Raw genomic sequence first — 20,761 nt, 5'->3', positions numbered from 1 at the left:
AGACTGGTCATGGCTCACATCAACTCCAGCCTCCCAGCCTGCCTAGATGTCCTATAATTTGCCTAACGATGTAATAGGTCTACAACGGATGCCATATCCTTTGCCCTGCACTCATCCTTGGAACATCTGGACAACAAGGATACTCACGTCAGACCCCTGCTCACTGACTACAGTCCTGCCTTTAACATCATTATTCCCTCCAGACTGATCTCAAAACTCTGTGACCTTGTTCTCAGCCCTACCCTCTACAAGTGGATCCTCAGTTTTCTGACCCACAAGCTACAATCAGTGAAGATAGGGAAGTGCAGCTCCATAATAACACTCAATACTGGAGTTCCCCACCACCCTATGGGTGCGTCCTCAGCCCCCTACTGAACTCACTGTATACCTATGACTGTGTTGACTAATTTCAAATGTATGCCATCTACAAGTTTGCTGACTTGTGGTGCAATGAGTACAACCTCTCTCTCAACCTCGCCAAAACTAAAGAACTGATCACTGACTTCACACCCCCAAGTACATCAACGGAACTAGGGGGTGGAGAGCATCAAGTTCCGTGAAGTCAGGATAACCAACAACCTGTCCTGGACTTCCCATGTAGATGGAGGAGAAAGTGAGGACTGCAGATGCTGGAGATCAGAGCTGAAAATGTGTTACTGGAAAAGCGCAGCAGGTCAGGCAGCATCCAAGGAACAGGAGAATCGACGTTTCGGGCATAAGCCCTTCTTTTCCTGACTTTCTAGCTTCACATCTTTTCCTGAAGAAGGGCTTATGCCCTAAAACATCGATTCTCCTGTTCCTTGGATGCTGCCTGACCTGCTGCGCTTTTCCAGCAACACATTTTCAGCTTCCCATGTAGATGGTCAAGAAAGCACAACAACACCTCTTCTTCTTCAGGTAGCTCAGGAAATCTGGCATGTCTAAAAGGACCCTCATCAACTTCTACAGATGCACCACTGAAAGCATAGTGTCCGGGTGCTTTACGGCCTAGTGTAGCAACTGCTCTCCCCAGGACCATAAGAAACTACAGAAAGTGGTGTACACAACCCAGACCATCACAGACTCCATTTATATAGCACAGTGCCGCAGAAAGGCTGCCAGTGTCACCAATGTCATCTGCTCCTCAGATGCTGCCTGAACTGCTGTGCTTTTCCAGCACCACTTTAATCTAGAGTGTCATCAAAGACCCATTACACCGCGGTAATGATCTCTGACAACTACTTCCGTCAGGCAGAAGATAGAGAAGCTTAAATATGCACCAGCAGGTTCATGAACAGCTTCTTCCCAGATATTATTAGACTGATGAATGGACTTTGTAGCTTCAAATAATGCTGATCTTGTTAATGTCGATCTCACCGAGTGCATGCCTTGTGCATTGTAACCTGTATGCCTCATAAGTCTTTTTACAACCTCCAATCTGAACATCTTTGCTTACTAAGATCTGCCTGTTCTGCTCTTAAACAAAGATTTTCAATGTTTGTTTAACATTGCATGTGGCAATAAATCAGTCAATCAAATTTTTGATAATTATTGTCAGATAATATAGCACTTATAAGTTCTAGCTTATTCCTCTGTTATGGTGTCCTTCTTATTCCCTAAAGTTACCTTTTCCATCCCAGATTTCCTATTCCTCCAATTTCCTTGTGGATTCCTATTTGACTATTCCTCCACATATTAGCTGTTCATGTGAAATATACTGAGTGTCTACAAGAACAGCAGCTGCTTGAAACTTCAGTACTTGATGTTCGTGTAAATAAATCTTGTAGGTTTTTTGAATAATATTTTGGAATGCTTCAACAATCATTCCTCTTACTTTCTCAAATGTTGTTATCTAACTTCAGTGATCAAAACTACTGATCCAATACCATTTCTTGCTCTCTTGCAAATTCTACAAATATCTGATTAGACTTTTTAAACTTCTAAATAGTAATTGATAGCTTCAGGACAAGCTAATAAGCATTGAGGATTGTTTTATCAATCTTTTCATAGTCTGCAGTTTGTTCTTTTGAAAACTGTTGTGCACATTCATTGCTGTACCTGTCAAAGCTCTCTAAAATCAAGGTCCAAACATCTTTTGGACATTTAATCTGGCTAGCTACCTTTTAAAATGAAGTAAATAATCTTTCACCTCCATCCTCTGTAACTTTAAATATTAAACACAAATTTATAATTGAATCAAACCCTTTAGAGGAAACAGCATCATTCTCTAAGTTACTACCGTTCCTTTTTCCTTTCTCCCTCCATTCTAAACTTTCCTATAGCCAAGGCAATTTGATTTTTGTATCTCTTTAGCGCTCCAACTTTTTTTTTTACAAAATTCCACTTTGCTTTCCATTGATTTTTTTTTTCTTTCCTTTGTCTTTACCTTTTTTCTTTGATTTTCTTTCTCCTCTCTTTCCATTTCTTTGCTTTTTCTCCTTTCTTTCCAATTCCAGCTTTTTTATTTCAATTGCTCTTTTCATTCTCCTTTTCTATTACTGTTTGTTCTTGTTTTCTTCCGATTCAAGGTTTTATTTTCTCTTTTATCTTCTAATTCAAGGTATTTTAATTTCTAACTTGATCTGAGCTAATTTTAGCAATAGCATCTCAATTTTATACTTCTTTAACTTTATTTCTAAATGCTGGGTAATCACTCAATCAAAGATTTCACAATTTGAATTCACAATAGTCAAAATCATTTTGAAATTACAATTTTTGTGTTCTATTTAACAATTGCTCCTGTTTTTAAGCCCAATACCTCTATGTACACGTTTCTGTAAAGGTGCACAGGATTTTATGCTTGTCATGTAACTCAAGGAATTTAAGGTGTCAGTTCTATGTTGTCCATGTCTGCAGCTCCACAGACAATGGGCTTTTTGCTTGGTTTAGGATATTTGTCATCAAATACTTTTTACCTCAGATTCTGGAAGGCTGTGCCAGCACACTGGAAGCAAAGCTGAATTTCATTGTCAGTGTTAGCCCTATGTGAGTGGAGGCTCCCATGTTGTCCAGAGGCTCACTGTGTAAAGCTTGATAGTTTTGGGAATAACAGAAGTTGCCAAATTTTACTGGATTGAAGGTGAGACATGTTGAGCAGTTTGCCCACTCATCCTGGAGATTAGCTGCACTCTGTGGGAAACTCCATTGATATAAAATGGAAGTTGAGAGGCAGGTGCATATGTATATTGATGTGATGACACACCTTTGTTTGACACCAGTTTGCACCGGTATTGCGACTTTGATGGATCTTTTGGTGAGGATCCTAACTTGCATGTTGTCATGCAGTAGGCAGAGGATAGTAATGAATTTTTGCTGGCATCCAAATTTGGAGGGGAATTCCAGGTTGACAGATTTGAAGGGTTTTGCGCAACCAAAGACCATATGAAGAGGTTACCTGCTGTTCCCTACATTTTTCTTGGATTTGTCTTGCTGTAAAGATCACGGTCACTGTACGTTTTGGTGGATGGAACATTGTGACTCTGGAATGAGCTCTTCAGTCCCTGGGAAACTGGGGTAAACCAGAAGGGAGCAAAACATTTTGGGTAACACCTTTAACAGGCAAACATGGTAGCTTCCTTTCCAAAATATTCCGCGAAGAAATGCTATATCATGATGGGTCTAATGTCTTCAGTAAATTTCTGTCATCTGATATTTATAGAACGATGTATCATGAAAGGACATTAGTTGGCTCATCATGTCTCTGCTAGCTGTTTGAAGGAACTGTCTAATTTGCCCCACCCCTACTGTTTTTCCACACTGCTGCAAGTATTTCCTTTTCAAGTATTTATCTGTTCCACTTGAAAATTATTGAATCTGCTGCCACTACCCTCTTGGGAATTGCATTACTGATTTTAAAGGTAGCTACATAGAAAGAAAATGAATTTTCTTCATCTCCCGCTTGGTTCTTTTGGCTGATATTTATTCACTCACATTACTCTCTGTGGGAAGCTAGAGAAGTGATTGCTGGGCCTCTTGCTGAGATATTTGTATCATCAATAGTCACAGGTGAGGGGACGGAACACTGGAGGATGGCTAACACGATGCCACTGTTTAAGAAGGGTGGTAAGGATAAGCCAGGAAATTATAGACCAGTGAGCCTGATGTTGATGGTGAGCAAGTTGTTGAAGGGAATCCTGAGGGACAGGAAGTACATGTATTTGGAAAGGCAATGACTGATTAGGGATAGTCAACATGGCTTTGTGTGTGGGAAATCATATCTGACAAACTTGATTGAGTTTTTTTGAAGAAGTCACAAAGAGGATTGATGAAGGTAAAGCGGTAAATGTGATCTATATGGACTTCAGTAAGGCGTTCGACAAGTTTCCCCACGGGAGACTGGTTAGCAAGGTTAGATCTCACGGAATACAGGGAGAACTAGCCATTTGGATACAGAACTAGCTCAAAGGTAGAAGACAGTGGGTAGTGGTGGAGGGTTGTTTTTCAGACTGGAGGCCTGTGACCAGTGGAGTGCCACAAGGATCGGTGCTGGGTCCACTACTTTTTGTCATTTGCATAAGTGATTTGGATGCGGGCATAAGAGGTACAGTTAGTAAGTTTGCAGATGACACCAAAATTGGAGGTGTGGTGGACAGTGAAGAAGGTTACCTCAGATTACAACAGGATCATGATCAGATGATGGGCCAATGGGCTGAGAAGTGGCAGATGGAGTTTAATTCAGATAAATGCGAGGTGTTGCATCTTGGGAAACAAATCTTAGCAGGACTTATACACTTAATGGTAAGGTCCTAGGGAGTGTTGCAAAGCAAAGAGACCATGGAGTGCAGGTTCATAGCTCTTTGAAAGTGGAGTAGCAGGAAGATAGGATAGTGAAGAAGGCATTTGGTATGTTTTCCTTTATTGTTCAGAGTATTGAGTACTGGAGTTGGGAGGTCATGTTGCAGCTGTACAGATCATTGGTTAGGCCACTTCTGGTCTCCTTCCTATCAGAAGGATGTTGTGAAACTTGAAAGGATTCAGAAAAGATCTACAAGGATGTTGCCAGGTTTGGAGAATTTGAGCTGTAAGGAGAGGCTGAACACGCTGGGGCTGTTTTCCCTGGAGCGTCGGAGGCTGGGGGTGGCCGTATAGAGGTTCACAAAATTATAAGGGGCATGGAGAGCACACGTAGATAAAATCTTTTCCCAGGGATCGGGGAATCCAGAACTAGAGGGCATAGGTTTAGGATGAGAGGGGAAAGATATAAAAGAGACCTAAGGGGCAATGTTTTCGCACAGAGGGTGGAACGTGTATGGAGTGAGCTGCCAGAGGAAGTCGTGGAGGCTGGTACAATGCAACATTTAAAAACCATTTGGATGGGTATATGAATAGGAAGGGTGCTGGCATGTGGGACGAGATTGGGTTGGGATATCTGGTCAGCATGGATGGGTTGGACCGAAGGGTCTGTTTCCATGCTGTACATCTCTATGACTCTATGATCTCCCTGCCAGTGAACAGTTTCTCCTTACAGGTTGTTCTGCTATAACGTAGGTTTCATTAACACGAATTCGCTAAAACGCATTGATGAATTGGGGGCACTGTTTCTAAAGTGCAAACTTTTAAAATAGTTTCTGTAGCGTGGTTTTTCTGTAATACGGGGTTGCACTAGAACTACCTGTATAAACTTTCTCATTACACATCATAATTTTGAAAATAATTATGTCTTCCTGCTTTAAAGAGACCCAATCAATTTTCTGTAGACTGTCTATATAACTGAAGTCTATGGTACCATACTAGCACAATATGAGAGACCTCTAAAGGAGAAAAGTGAGAAAACTCTTTGAGAGGAAATAACCTCATTCTTGCAAGCAGGTTTGATCATAGATAAAAATAATTGTGCATAGCATGAATCACTGTCTGATTTGTTTAAAAATGAATGGTTTGATCTTGTTATTGATTATTTAGGTGGAGCAACTTGCAATTGAACTGGAGAAGAGCCGTGACCTTAGTCGCACGATTGTACATATTGACATGGATGCTTTTTATGCTGCTGTGGAAATGAAAGATGCCCCAGAGCTGAAAGATAAACCAATGGCTGTTGGATCAATGAGTATGCTGGTATGGATTGTGATTGTAATTTGAGAGTAACATTAATCTCATAAAAACTCTTGGAATTTTTGTCATGCTAATATGTAATATTAGATTTTAACTGCACAATTTTGTTTGCAAAGTATAATTTTTCAATGTTGGAAGTGAGAAATTTGTGGGCATACTACAACAGTTAACGTCTTTTAAGTATTCACAAGTAGTGCTCAAAAGCATCACAGTTCATTTCTTTGTGAACAATGTTGGATGCATATCTAACTAATGCAATGAATGTATCCGTCATAAAATTGAAACAGTTGTATTTGGAGTATATTGAGTTGACTAACTAGTTCTTGTGCAATTTTCTAAAATAAAATCAAATTACTACACATTTAGCAATTTCAAGCAACGACAGTTACAAGAACTACAATATGTGCTCCCAAGCACAAAATACAATTTTGTTTCTATTTTTTCTGAAGAAGGAGGAAATATTGTGACAAATTTGATTAAAATACAGCTGCAGCCTGAGTATGTTAGTGAAAAGAATTCCATTGCACAATCATGTTAACTTTAGACCATTGTTCATCAATAATACTACATATTCTTGCAGTTGAATTAAAATTACTGTTGTACTTTGGCAAGTTGAGATTTTGTAGAGTATAAGTGAAAGAGAACAAGTCAAGGTCATATTTGGACAAAAGACTATTTTCATAGTAATTTGTTCCATTTAAGCAATCTTTATTATTCTATTGATATGAAGTTAGGAAATGTTTGAATTCAACAGATTTCTTCTTTGGCATTTTGTGACAAAAGGGCTGATTGTTTGTTTACAGTTCTTTAAGTATTATATACATTTGAATTTATTTTGGCTTTGTACTGATAATGCTTTCAGAGTCTAAAAAATATTTGGTGACTTAATATTTACACATTTAAATCCTTTAAATTAATTAGCCAGTATTTATGAATCAAAGTTTGAGATATATTAGCATCCATATTTGAGATTCATTAGCATGTAAAAGACAAGAGTCTAAAAATTATTCCTGATATAATGGTAGACTATAACGGGCATATAAAATCAAGAGTATAATATACTGTTTCCTGATCCTTGAAGACTTTTCTTCATATTGATGGCAATGGGAAATTTTAATGCCTTATGAATCATAAAGTGTGTTTATTAAAATCTAATGCTGTGATATAAGAACATAAAAACCAGGAGCAGGAGTAGGCCATCTGGCTCTTCGAGCCCAATCGCCATTCAATAAGATCATGGCTGATCTTTTTGTGGCTTCAGCTCCACTTATCTGCCCTCTCATTGTAACCCTTAATTGCTTCATTGTTCAAAAAAAATCTATCTTAACTTTAAAACCATTTACTGAAATAGCATCAACTACTTCACTAGGCAGGGAATTCCGTAGATTCACAACCCTCTGGGTGAAGAAGTTCCTTCTCAATTCCTGCTCCGCCTAATTTTGAGGGTATGCTCTCTTGTCCTAGTTTCACCTGCCAGAGAAAACATCCTCTCTACATCTATCTTATCTATTCCCTTCATAATTTTATACGTTTCTATTAGATCCCCCCCAAAATTTTCTAAATTCCAATGAACATAATCCCAGTCCACTCAATCTGTCCTCATAAACCAACCCCCTTCAACTCTGGAATCAACCTAATGAACCTCCTTTAGTGCCTTTCTCAAGTAAAGAGACCAAATCTGCACACAGTACTCCAGGTATGGCCTCACCAGCACCCTATACAGCTGCAACATAATCTCCTTGCTTTTAAACTCAATCCGTTTAGCAATGAAGGACAAAATTCCAATTGCCTTCCTAATTACCTGTTGTACCTGCAGGCTAACCTTCTGTGATTCGAGCACAAGGACACCCAGGTCACTTTGCACAACAGCATGCTGCAACGTTTTAACCATTTAAGTAATAGTCCTTTTTACTGTTACTCCTACTAAAGTGGATGACTTCACATTGTATTCCATCTGCCAGACCTTTGCCCACTCACTTAAAGTATCTATGTTCCTCTGCAAAGTTTCACAGTCCTCTGCACACTTTGCTCTGCCACTCATGTTAGTGTCATCTGCAAACTTTGACACACTACACGTGGTCTCCAACTCCAAATCATCTATGCAAATTGTAAATAATTGCGATCCCAACACTGATTCCTGAGGCGCACCATTAGTTACTGATTGCCAACCAGAACAGCACTCATTTATCCCCACTCTTTATTTCCTGTTAGTTAAACAATCCTCTACATGCTAATACTTTACCTGTAATTCCATGCATCTTTATCTTATGTAGCAGCCTCTTGTGCGGCACTTTGTTAAAGGTCTTTTGGAAATCTAGGTACACCACATCAATTGGGTCCCTGTTATCCACCGTTCATAGAATGTCTTCATACAATTCCAAAAGATTAGTTAAGCATGACCTGCTCTTCATGAACCCATGCTGCGTCTGCCCAATGGGACAATTTCATCTAGGTACCTTGCTATTTCTTCCTTGAGAATAGACTCCAGCATCTTCCCCACTACAGAAGTTAAGCTTAATGCTCTATGATTCTCCATCTTTTGTCTACTGCCCTTTTTAAACAGTGGCATCACATTTGCTGTTTTCCAATCTGCTGGAACTGCCCCAAAGTCAAGGAAGTTTTGGAAAATTACCCCATATGCACTTGCTATTTCTCCAACCATCTCTTTTAGTTCTCTGGGGTGCATTCCATCAAGGCTCCTGCGATAATGATTGTTTCCAGGTTTTCACTTAACTTCGTCTCTTTGTCAATTACTGGCATGTTATTTGTATCCTTCACTGTAAAGACTGACACAAAATACCTATTCCGTGCCTCTGCCGTTTCAACATATCCCATGACTAAATGCCCCTTCTTATCCTCTAAAGGGCCAATGATTACTTTAGCTACTAGATAATTCTAGATACGGAAACTAAAGAATTATGTGTATTTATATGGCCCCTTTCATGTCTTCGTGGTGCAAATTAATAATTTTTGAAATGCAGTCGCTATTGTAATGTAGAGAATGCTACAAAACTGTGAGCATTGCAAGTTGGTGCTGCTAAGGGAAGGATCCATATTCAAAATCTTCCAAGTATGCCATCTGTATTAAATGTTTGTGCAATTGAATCAAAATCTTGTTGAGTATGAGAAGTTAACTGCTTGTTTTGAATTCAAAACACGTCGCATTGCATGTTCTTGTTGCATTCAAATTGATTGAACAAAATCAACAGGCAAGGGCAAGCACAGATTTAAAATAATGGCGACATGTTTTGTTAGCTTCTGTGACCTATGCTATTATAAATAGTATCCCAGGCAGAGTTACCCAAGGCAAATAGCCTCAGGAGGCCCAGAGAAATCAATGAAAATAAGAACAGAAGAAGTAGGAGGAGGAGTTTGCTCTGCCATTCAATAAGATCATGGCTGACCTTTTCATGGACCCAGCTCCTCTTATTCACCCACTCAATATTATCTTTAAATCCTTTACTATTCAAAAATCTGTCAACCTTTACCTTAAAACATTCAATGAGGTCACCTCAACTGCTTCACTGGCAGGGAATTCCATGGATTCGCAACCCTTTGGGAGAAGATGTTCCTCCTCAACTCTTAAATCTGCTTTTCCCTTATTTTTAAGCTACGCCCCCTCGTTCTAGTTTCAACCTGCAGTGGAAACATCCTCCCTGCTTGTATCTTATCCATTTCCTTCATCATTTTATATGCTCAGATAGATCCGTCCCTCATTCTTCTAAATTCCAATGATTATAGTCCTAGTCTACTCAATCTCTCCTCATAAGCCAACCCTCTCAACTGCAGAATCAATTGATGAACCTTCTCTGCAACCCCTCCAGTGCTGGTACATCTTTTCTCAAGTAAGGAGACTAAAACTATACACAGTACTTCAGGTGTGGCCTCACCAGCACCCTATACAGCTTCAGCATTGCCTCCCTGTTTTTAAACTCCAAGCCTGCAGCAATGAAGGACAGTATTCCATTTGCCTTCTTAATTACCCGTTGCACCTAAAAACTAATGTTTTTGTGATACATGCACAAGACCACCCAGGTCCCGCTGCACAGCAACATGCTGCAATTTTTCACCATTTAAATAATAGTCCATTTTGTTGTTATTTCTATTGAAATTAATGACCTCACATTTGCCAACATTGTATTCCACCTGCCAGACCTTTGCCCACTCACTTAACCTATTTATATCCCTCTGCAGACTTTCAGTGTCCTCTGCACACTTTGCTGTCCCACTTATCTTAATGTCATCTGTGAACTTTGACATAGTACAATTGGTCAGAAGTGGGTACTGCACATGCTGGAGATTAGAGTCAAGATTAGAGTGGTGCAGGAAAAGCACAGCAGGTCAGGGGAGCAGGAAAATCGATATTTTGGGCAAAAGCCTTTCATCAGGAAAGGCTGACCTGTGCTTTTCCAACACCACTCTAACCTTGATACTACAATTGGTGCCCAACTCTAAATCATCTGTGCAAATTATACACAATTGCAGTCCTTGAGGCACACCACTAGCCACAGGGATCTCCAACCAGAAAAACATCCATATATTTCCACTCTTTGCTTTCTGTTAGTTAACCAATCCTATATCCATTACCCTTAGTACTGTGCACCTTTATCTTATGCAGCAGCCTTTTGTGTGATATCTTGTCGAAAGCCCAAGTACACCACATACACCAGTTCGCCGTTGTGCACCATGCTCGTAATGTCCTCAAAGAATTCCAGTAAGTTAAACAGATCTGGCCTTTCATGACCCCATGCTGCATCTGCCCAATGGGACAATTTCTATCCACATGCCTTGCTATTTCTTCCTTAATGAAACTTCTGCAGTGGGGAAAATGCTTGAATCTAAGCTAACTAGCCTGTCTTTTGTGTACCTCCTTTTTTAAACAGTGGCGTCACATTTGCCATGGGTTTCCCGTCACTGAGAAGAAAAATAGTTTCGAAGCATTGCCAGTAACTTCCAAATCATCATGGCTGCAAAGTTTAATGTACCCAGCTCTTTTCACTTTTTTTTCATACCTCTTAATTCTGAGAGTATGGTCTGTAAAGTAAGTGGTGCAATTGCTTAATTAGTTGTGAAACTCACTAGTAAATGAGGTAGTAGTGCTGGTCTCCTCGTCTGCAACTTGGAGGTGCTGCGCCTTTTCGTAGTTGTCATCTTGCAGTAGTAACTCTTCTCTTCCCTCAATGTAAAGCTAAAATCTTAAGTGTTAAAACATTGAATGACTTGTCTCCATTGCCTTCTGACACTGGTGTCATCAACCAAGCATTATCAATCCATGTCTCTCAGGACTGCTGAACACAATTTCTGTAATGTACCTTGAAACTATGATAACTTCTTTTCCATCATTTCAAGATCAGGTTTTTAAATAAAACAATTAAATGAATCAAATAAATTCACTACAAAAAGAATTCAGGGTACTAATTTACAGTTGCCAGGTAGATAGGTTACAATTGTGAAGAGGTGAAATTAGTCATTTACCGTCACAATGCATGATTCAGCATAACAGGATTTTACTTTAGAATTTAGAGAGGCTATGCTTTGCCTGTAAGTGTACCATCATATTTACATACAATGAAGAATTTACTCCAATGGACTTTCTTCAGTTAAGCAAAGTACTTCACATGGAGGGTGGTGGGCGTTTGGACCGCGTTGCCAGCAGAGGTGGTAGAGGCAGGCACAGTAGATTAATTTAAGATGCGTCTGGATAAATGCATGAGTAGGTGGGGAGTAGAGAGATACAGATGCTTAGGAATTGACTGACAGGTTTAGACAGTACATTTAGATCAGCTCAGGCTTGGAGGGCCGAAGGGCCTGTTCCTGGGCTGTAAATTTTCTTTGTTCTTTGTTCTTAATAATGTAAGTTTGTTCAAACTATTTTTCCCAAGTTAAAAAGGAGTAAATAAGACAACACCGTTCACATAATCAAATACATTCACTAATGTGCATTAGCAGCAGTGTTTACGATATAGAAGATTCGCTGCAACAACGCTCCAAAGCTCCTTCAATAGCGACTTCCAAATCCACAACCTCTACCACCTGGAAGGACAAGAGTAGCAGATGGATGGGAGTACCTGCACCTTCCCCTCCAAGCCACACATCTTCTGGACCCAGAACTGTATCACCAGTTCTTCATTGTCATTGAATCAAAATCTTGGACTCTCTCCCTAACAGCACACTGAGTGTACGTCCACCACATGACTGCAGTAGTTCACGATGCCAGTTCACCACCACCATCATCAACAGCACTTAGGGATGAGCAATAAGTACTGGCTAATCCGGCTATTCAATGCAATGAATTATTTAAAATTTCACATGTGCTTGGAAGTAAATTGAATTCAATGGTTCTCATGTTGTAAAATTTAACTTGGTTGCATGCTAATTATGAACACATGAATGTTTTTGAAGATTTTTATGATTGTACTCCATAATGTTACTAATTCTTGAATATAATTTTTGTAGATTTCATTGAGAGTGTTTTTTCTAATGCAATAACATTTATTCTTTAAGTCAACATCAAATTATCATGCCAGGAAATATGGAGTACGTGCAGCCATGCCTGGATTTATTGCTAAGAAACTCTGTCCAAATTTAATTATCATTCCAACAAATTTCGCTAAGTATCGAGCAACAAGTAAGGAGGTAAGCCTTGAATTCGATCATTGTTCCATAATTTTATTTACTGCTTCTTTGCCTTCTGCTAGAAGTGTTTTCTGCTTTCTTTCATTAATATTCCTGAGATTGGTTCCTTGTCTAATGCTATTTTCTTATCATTTACTTGCACTAATTTCATTTAGGATATGCCTTATTAATCCCAAAGATTATATCCCAATTTCTTATATTTTTGTGACATTTGCCTCCTTGCTGCTATCTATTTATTTATATTTACATATGGGATGTGGGCAATTTGGACAGGGGTGAATAGGTGCCGATAAGCAGCTGCATTGTTTTAAATGGTATAATGTTGCTTGAATGTGATTGGAGCTGGCAATTGAAGGGTAGTCCATCACACTCCTGACTGCATATTTTAGATGCTGGGCCGGTACTGGACAGTCAGAAAATGAGTTATTTGTAGAAGAATTTTGAGCCTTTGGCCTGCTTTTGTCGCCTTCGTATTTATATTGTCTAGTGCAGAGCCACAAAATCACAAATGCGTTATGGCACTGACAGAGGCCATTCAGCATATCATGATGGCACTAGCTTTCCAGATTAGTTTCATGACTTAATGCTATTCCCTTACCTTTTCCCCATATCCTTGCATGTTATTTATTTTTGAAATAATCTTCTAATGCCTTTTTGAATGGTTTAATTGAACTTGTCAATACCACACTTCCAGGCAGTGCATTCCAGACCTGAACAACTTGTATGAAAAGCCATTTCGCATATCACAAATTCTTCTTTTACAAATCAGTTTAGATTTGTGCCTTCTCAATCTTGGTCCTGTTATGAGCAGGAACAGTTTCTCCCTATCTACTCTATCCAGTCCCTTCATGATTTCAAAAATGTCTATTAGATCTCCTCTTAGCCACCGCCTTTCCAAAGAGAACAGTCCCAATCCCTTCAATGTATCTCCATAACAGAAGTTTTGCAGTCGTAGAACCATTCTTGTAAATGTCTTTGCAGTCTTTACAATACTTTCACATCCTTCCTATGGTGTGCTTCCCAGAATGTTGCACATTACTCCAGCTGAGTCTAATAAATGTCATGTTCAAATTCAGCATAACCTTTTTTGCTCTAGTACTCTACGTTCCCGTTATTAAAGCTGAGAATATTGAATGCTTAATTAATTGCTCTCACCGTCTTTCCTGCTAGCTTCAATGATATATGCACATGATCTGTGTTCTTCTGACCAAAGTGCAGCACTTCACACTTCGCATTGCACCTCATTTGCCATCTATCTGCCCACTCCACCAGCCTGTTAATGTCATTTGGAGTTCCATACTCTCCTAGTTTCCAGTTTTTCGAAGTTTAGTGTCAGCTGCCAAATTTCAAATTTCCAAAACAAACCCTACAATTTTTTGACCAACTTTATAGGTTGATTTTGTGGGGAGAAAGAGATTTAAAAATACATGGAGAAAGCAAGTAAATATTTTAAAAACTTTTAAAAATCTGTTTTCTGCTTGCTTTCATCTTGATTGTATTCCCACAAAGCTATTGTCTGCCTGACCTCACTTCTGAGTTCTATGCTTACTAACATTGTTAAGTACAAGCAAGCACTATCCCTTCACTTCTTAAAAAAATAGCATCACTCTGTTTGGGTGAAATGTTGGGCCACGGGACGGTCGGGTTGATTGGTGCGGGTATCCCGGAGATGTCCCTTGAAGCACTCTGCGAGGAGGTGTCCAGTCTTCCCATTGTAGAGGAGACCGCATCGGGAGCAATTGTATTCCCAATTCCTCCGCTTCTGCCATATCTGCTCCCAGAAGGGCCAGTTCCACCACAGAACACACCAGATGGCCTCCTTCTTTGGAGATCGCAATTTCCCTTCTCATGTGGTTGAAGATGCCCTCCCAATGCATCTCATCCACATCCCGCACCTTCGCCCTCAAACCCCACCCCTCCAACCATAACAAGGACAGAACCCCCCCGGTGCTCACTTTCCACCCTACCAACCTTCGTATTAACCATATCATCCACCAACGTTTCCGCCACCTCCAAACGAACCCCACCACCAGAGATATATTTCCCTCCCCAACCCTTTCCGCTTTCTGCAAAGACCGTTCCCTCCGTGACTACTTGGTTAGGTCCATGCACCCCCCCCCCCCTCAACAAACCACCCTCCCCTCCTGGCACCCTCCCCTGCCACTGCAGGAATTGCAAAACCTGCACCCACACCTCCTCCCTCACCTCCATCCAAGGTCCTAAAGGAGTCTTTTACATCCATCAAAGTTTTACTTGCACAGCTACCATTTACTGTATCCGCTGTTCCGATGCGGTCTTCTCTACATTGGGGAGACTGGACGCCACCTCGCAGAGCGCTTTAGGGAACATCTTTGGGACACCCGCACCAATCAACCCCACCGCCCTGTGGCCCAACATTTCAACTCCCCCTCCCACTCTGCTGAGGACACGCAGGTCCTGGGCCTCCTCCACTGCCGCTCCCTCACCACCCAACCCCTGAAGGAAGAATGCCTCATCTTCCGCCTCAGAACACTTCAACCACAGGGCATCAATGTGGACTTCACCAGTTTCCTCATTTCCCCTCCCCCCAACCTTACATCAGTTCCAACCTTCCAGCTCAGCAGTGTCCTCATGACCTGTCCTACCTGCCAATCTCCCTTCCCACCTCTCTGCTCCACCCTCCCCTCTGACTTATCATCTCCATCCCCACCCCCATTCACCAGTTGTACTCTTTGCTACCTTCTCCCTAGCAACCCCCCCAATTATCTCTCCACCCTGGAGGCTTCCTGCCTCTATTCCTGATGAAGGGCTTCTGCCCGAATCGTCGATTTTCCTGCTCCTCGGATGCAGTCTGACCTGCTGTACTTTTCCAGCACCACTCTGATCTAAACTCATCCAAACTTTTGTCAGCTTCAAAATCAATTATAAAGATGTTTCCCTGCTCTGCTCCCATCCTCCACCTTTTTAAACTTTAACACAACTAAAATGCTTCTCTCTGTTTCCTATCTTGTATGAGGTCCTGCTAGCCACTCACTCCAGTCCTTGCTGATTTGAGATGGCTTTCAGGAAAAAGGCAACAGTTTTAGAGAGGAAAGTGCGGATGGTAATGAAATAACAGTTTGAAGGATAAAGGGTGAGATGTGGTTGAGGATAATACTTCTTCCAGCTGGTAATAAGAGATTTTTAAAAAATGTCTAAAAACTGATTTTTCCCATGAAAAATAGCAAGAATCAGGAAGCGAGTTTAGATAGTTTTGTGGAAACGGGGGCTACTTTAACAGCGATCAGAAGAATAAATCCAAATTTTAAAAATTTGGAAATTTATTTTAATGTTTTTTTAAAAATGTCATCTGAATGTGACATATGAAACGCTCATCACTTTATGGCCTTACTGCACTACATCTCCTCCTCAACCACTATAAATCCTTCACTCCAGGAATCTCCTCCCTGTGACTCCAGTTTTGTGGTCATTTCCCCTTCTCGATTTCACTATTCTTGGCTGTATCTTCAGTCATGTCTGCCTCTGGGTTTTGGAATTTCCTCTTTAAATTTCTGTCCCTATCCACGAACTACTCATTCTTTAAGACCCCTGTCAGGACCAAGCGACTGACTTCTCTTTAACACCTCCCACTCTGCTCATTTTTCATTTCACCTCTTTGAAGTGCTCTGGGCTGTTGTGGAGTCATAGTCTTATAACTTGGAAACAGACCCTTCGGTCCAACCAGTCCATGCCAACCATAATCCCAAAGCAAACTCGTCCCACCTGCCAGGTCCTGGCCCATATCCCTCTAAACCTTTCCTATTAATGTCTCTATCCAAATGTCTTCTAAATATTGTAAATGTACCCACATCTGCCACTTTCTTAGGAAGTTCATTCCACACACAAACTAACCTCTGTGTAAAAAAAATTGCGTCATGTTTTTTTAAATCTCTCTCCTCTCACATAAAAATATGCCCTCTAGACTTGAAATTTCCCCATCCTCGGGAAAAGACAACTACTATTTTCTATCGAAAAGTGATTTCCTGTCAGTTCATATCAATTGGTATTTTCACATAAATTGGTACTTCATGTTTGTAGTTTATTTTACTTAGCTTCTTGCTTTTGCTAGTTTTGAAAGTTGTACTGTTTGCCATCTTGACTGAAAACATTTTATTGTGTACCTTGTGGAAAGGATTTTTAGCTCCATGTTTTAGTTAGTGATCTACTTAAATTCAGACTAAATATTTGAAGTCCCAAAAAATTGGACAAGAGTCCTAATTCTGATTTCTAAATAGTCGTGCCTTTAAATGTTTGTTTCTGGGTGCTGCGAACACTATTCTTTACAGTCCACTCCTATTACTTTGTGTTGAAAGAGTTTGTGAGTAGATATTGAAATATGAAATGGCTAAGGACCTATGATTGTATTATACCTTCTTGTCACTGTATTCCAGTATATATTGGACTTCTGTAGAGATAAACTTTATATATATGCAATGTGACTCTTATGTCCAGGAACCATAATGATAACTATCAGGTGGAACAAGCTATATAATTGGAAACTTTTAAAAATTCAACAAATTCAACATGAACATCAATTATAAATCCTCTTGACCTGTGTAATCAGGAAGACTTCTTCATCCTAGAATGAATTCATGACTTACTATGATGGTTAACTATTCATATCAGGTTTTTTATTAATCTTTTTATTATGTTATCCATCCAAAGCATTACATTTCAAATTCAATTTATAATATAGAATATCTTCCTTGAGTGCTATAAATATAAACTAAAATATCTTTTCTTCTGGATTACATGTAGGTAAAGATTTTGTACTAGTTATTAAGCATTCCCTATGTTCTCCATTTTGTTGCTATAATCCAATATTGAAATTTAATGCAAATAATTGACTATAGTACCAATACTTTTGTAATATTGTTTGCTATTTCCTCCTTTTGTGTGCTTCTTTCTGTATAACAGTGCAGTATAGTCAAGTATCCTTTTCTATACTTCCTATGCAAAATTACAGTATATTTCACTCGACCTTTTTTCTACACTGTGATGATGTACTTATGAACTTAACTCTGCATTTGTTGTGTCAACATGGTAGTGCACATATTGAGGTGAATCTTGTCAGGCACTTCGAGGCCTGGTGACCAGTAGAAACAGCAAAATTAGACAAAATTGTGCCACATCTGTTCAAACATGTGGTGAGACATTTCCAGCATAGGTGGGAATTGAACACAGGTCTTCTGGCCCAGTTGCAAGGACACTACCACTGTTCCATAACAGCCGCAAAAATGTGTCTGCCTGATTTGCCCATGTGGTACATCTTTGACTGCTTTTCCCAGGCAACGGCCTCACAGAAGCCAACTGAGATGGATAATTAAATAACTAACTATAATCTTTGGCCAATTTCTCTAGCTATGTTTGGGTTCCATGCTCTGACAGCTTCACAGCAGTTGTCAGTGGGAAAGTTCAATTTTTCTAATTTTGAATGACAAAAACAGTGAGTGGGTTTCTTCTGGTGGCAGAGGCTTGTCATTGCATAAGCAAGTTGCTGGACACTGGGAAGCTACTCCCATCAGACTGACTATGTCTGTATTCCATTTCTCCTGCTGTTGCTGTATGCCTTTTAACAACACTGCACTGTGGACATAGGTAAGGCTGCTGACTGCCCTTATAAAGGGATTAGTGGAGCTCAACCTCTCTCTCCTCAGGACAGCTGCTTAAACTGTTAGAAAGGTACAGGAGGAAACTTAATCATTTAATTGAAATGGTCTGTTACAAGGCACAAAATTGATTCTTAATTTTCTTGTAACTACCATATGCAAGGGAATACTTTTGTCATGAAAATACTCCCCAGGCTATCCTTCTTTTCTAATTTGTAACTTGGTGTTGGTTGCCAAATGGAATGTGGAATATAAAACTTGAAATTTGATGAAACAATGTGCTATATTATTCATTGTAACTATGGTGTAGCTGAGTTCCTAATCAGAATCTCTGTAAGCTTTAAAATACTTTCAAAACCATTTTTTGCTCTAGGTACAAGAGATACTGATGGATTATGACCCCAATTTTATACCAATGAGTCTTGATGAAGCCTACCTGGATATAACAGAACATTTGCAACAAAGGCAAAACTGGCCTGAACATAAACGGACATACTATTATCATGGAGAAGGTGCTTCGAAAGGTACATATGCTGCAGGTACTAGAAATGTGAAATTAAAAGAAAGATTGAAGGAAATGTTCAGCAGATCACAAGTACCTGTTGGGGGAAATCTGATTTAAGTTTCAGGTTGATAACCTTTCATTGGACCAGATAATTGCAAATTCTTCAACCTTGTCTTTTGCTTTGATATTCTGAGCTTCCCTATCATTGAGCTTAGTGCTATTTTTGGAACTGCTTGTGCCCATTACAGCAGGGCGTTGAGCAATTGCTAGTGGGACTGCTTAGTTCTGTCAATAACATGCTGCTTCTACTTTTTGGCAAGCAATTCATTTTGTGTTGTCATTTCTGCAATTTGGTGGATCTGATGCTGCACCTGGCATACCATCCAAGACCAACCCAAGGCCTCGCAAGCTGTTTACTTTCTTACAGATAACTTGTCACCAGTCGTTAAACCTTCCTTTTTAAAAAAAAGAACAGAATAACCTCTTAAAGCAATAGCATCATCGCACTCGTGCCTTCTGTATTCCACCAAGTGGTGTTCAACATGGACGAGTACATAGAACATAGAACATAGAACAATACAGCATAGAACAGGCCCTTCGGCCCACGATGTTGTGCCGAACATTTGTCCTAGCTTAAGCACCCATCCATGTACCTATCCAATTGCCGCTTAAAGGTCATCAATGATTCTGACTCTGCCACTCCCACAGGCAGCGCATTCCATGTCCCCACCACTCTCTGGGTAAAGAACCTACCCCTGACATTCCCCCCCCCCAATACCTTCCACTCTTCAACTTAAATTTATGTCCCCTTGTAACACTTTGTTGTACCCGGGGAAAAAGCTTCTGACTGTCTACTCTATCTATTCCTCTGATCACCTTATAAACCTCTATCAAGTCACTCCTCATCCTTCGCCGTTCCAATGAGAAAAGGCCTAGCACTCTCAACCTATCCTCGTACGACCTATTCTCCATTCCAGGCAACATCCTGGTAAATCTTCTCTGCACCCTCTCCAAAGCTTCCACATCTTTCCTAAAGTGAGGCGACCAGAATTGCACACAGTACTCCAAATGTGGCCTAACCAAGGCCCTGTACAGCTGCAACATCGCGTCACAACTCTTGAATTCAATCCCTCTGCTAATGAACGTTAATACACCATAGGCCTTCTTACAAGCTCTATCCACCTGAGTGGCAACTTTCAAAGAGCTATGAACATAGACCCCAAGATCCCTCTGCTCCTCCACCTTACTAAGAACCCTACCGTTAACCCTGTATTCCGCATTCTTATTTGTCCTTCCAAAATGGACAACCTCACACTTGACAGGGTTGAACTCCATCTGCCACTCCTCAGCCCAGCTCTGCATCATATCTAAGTCACTTTGCAGCCGACAACAGCCCTCCTCACTATCCACAACTCCACCAATCTTCATATCATCTGCAAATTAACTGACCCACTCTTCCAAGTCATTAATAAAAATTACAAACAACAGAGGACCCAGAACTGATCCCTGCGGAACTCCACTTGTAACTGGGCTCCAGGCTGAATATTTACCATCTACCACCACTCTCTGACTTTGACCGGTTCGCCAGTTTTCTATCCAAATGGCTAAATTTCCCTCTATCCCATGCCTCCTGACTTTCCACATAAGCCTACCATGGGGAACCTTATCAAATGCCTTACTAAAATCCATGTACGCTACATGCACTGCTCTACCCTCATCCACATGCTTGGTCACCTCCTCAAAGAATTCAATAAGACTTGTAAGGCAAGACCTACCCTTCACAAATCCGTGCTGGCTGACCCTAATCAAGCAGTGTTTTTCCAGATACTCATAAATCCTATCCCTCAGTACCCTTTCTATTACTTTGCCTATCACTGAAGTAAGACTAACTGGCCTGTAATTCCAGGGGTTATCCCTATTCCCTTTTTTGAACAGGGGCACAACATTCGCCACTCTCCAGTCC

General features: G+C 40.3%; 1 protein-coding gene across 2 annotated transcripts in view; it reads left to right on the top strand.

Annotated features, from left to right (window-relative positions):
* polk (polymerase (DNA directed) kappa) overlaps window positions 1–20,761 on the top strand; it is a 79,277-nt gene that overhangs the window by 31,274 nt on the left and 27,242 nt on the right. Inside the window, exons 4-6 of one of the 2 annotated variants that reach the window (XM_072547823.1) lie at window positions 5,881–6,033; window positions 12,535–12,666; window positions 18,667–18,817. In XM_072547823.1, the coding sequence (XP_072403924.1) occupies window positions 5,881–6,033; window positions 12,535–12,666; window positions 18,667–18,817 (436 nt within the window). Of the gene's footprint in view, window positions 1–5,880; window positions 6,034–12,534; window positions 12,667–18,666; window positions 18,833–20,761 lie in introns of both variants that reach the window. The other variant, XM_072547821.1, reaches the window with a different exon arrangement.

This window comes from Chiloscyllium punctatum, chromosome 2 (assembly GCF_047496795.1).
Source record: "Chiloscyllium punctatum isolate Juve2018m chromosome 2, sChiPun1.3, whole genome shotgun sequence".
In the NCBI taxonomy this organism is placed as follows: Eukaryota; Metazoa; Chordata; class Chondrichthyes; order Orectolobiformes; family Hemiscylliidae; genus Chiloscyllium; species Chiloscyllium punctatum.
The sequence above is the reverse complement of the archived record's forward strand: the minus strand, read 5'-3'. Positions and strand labels throughout refer to the sequence as shown.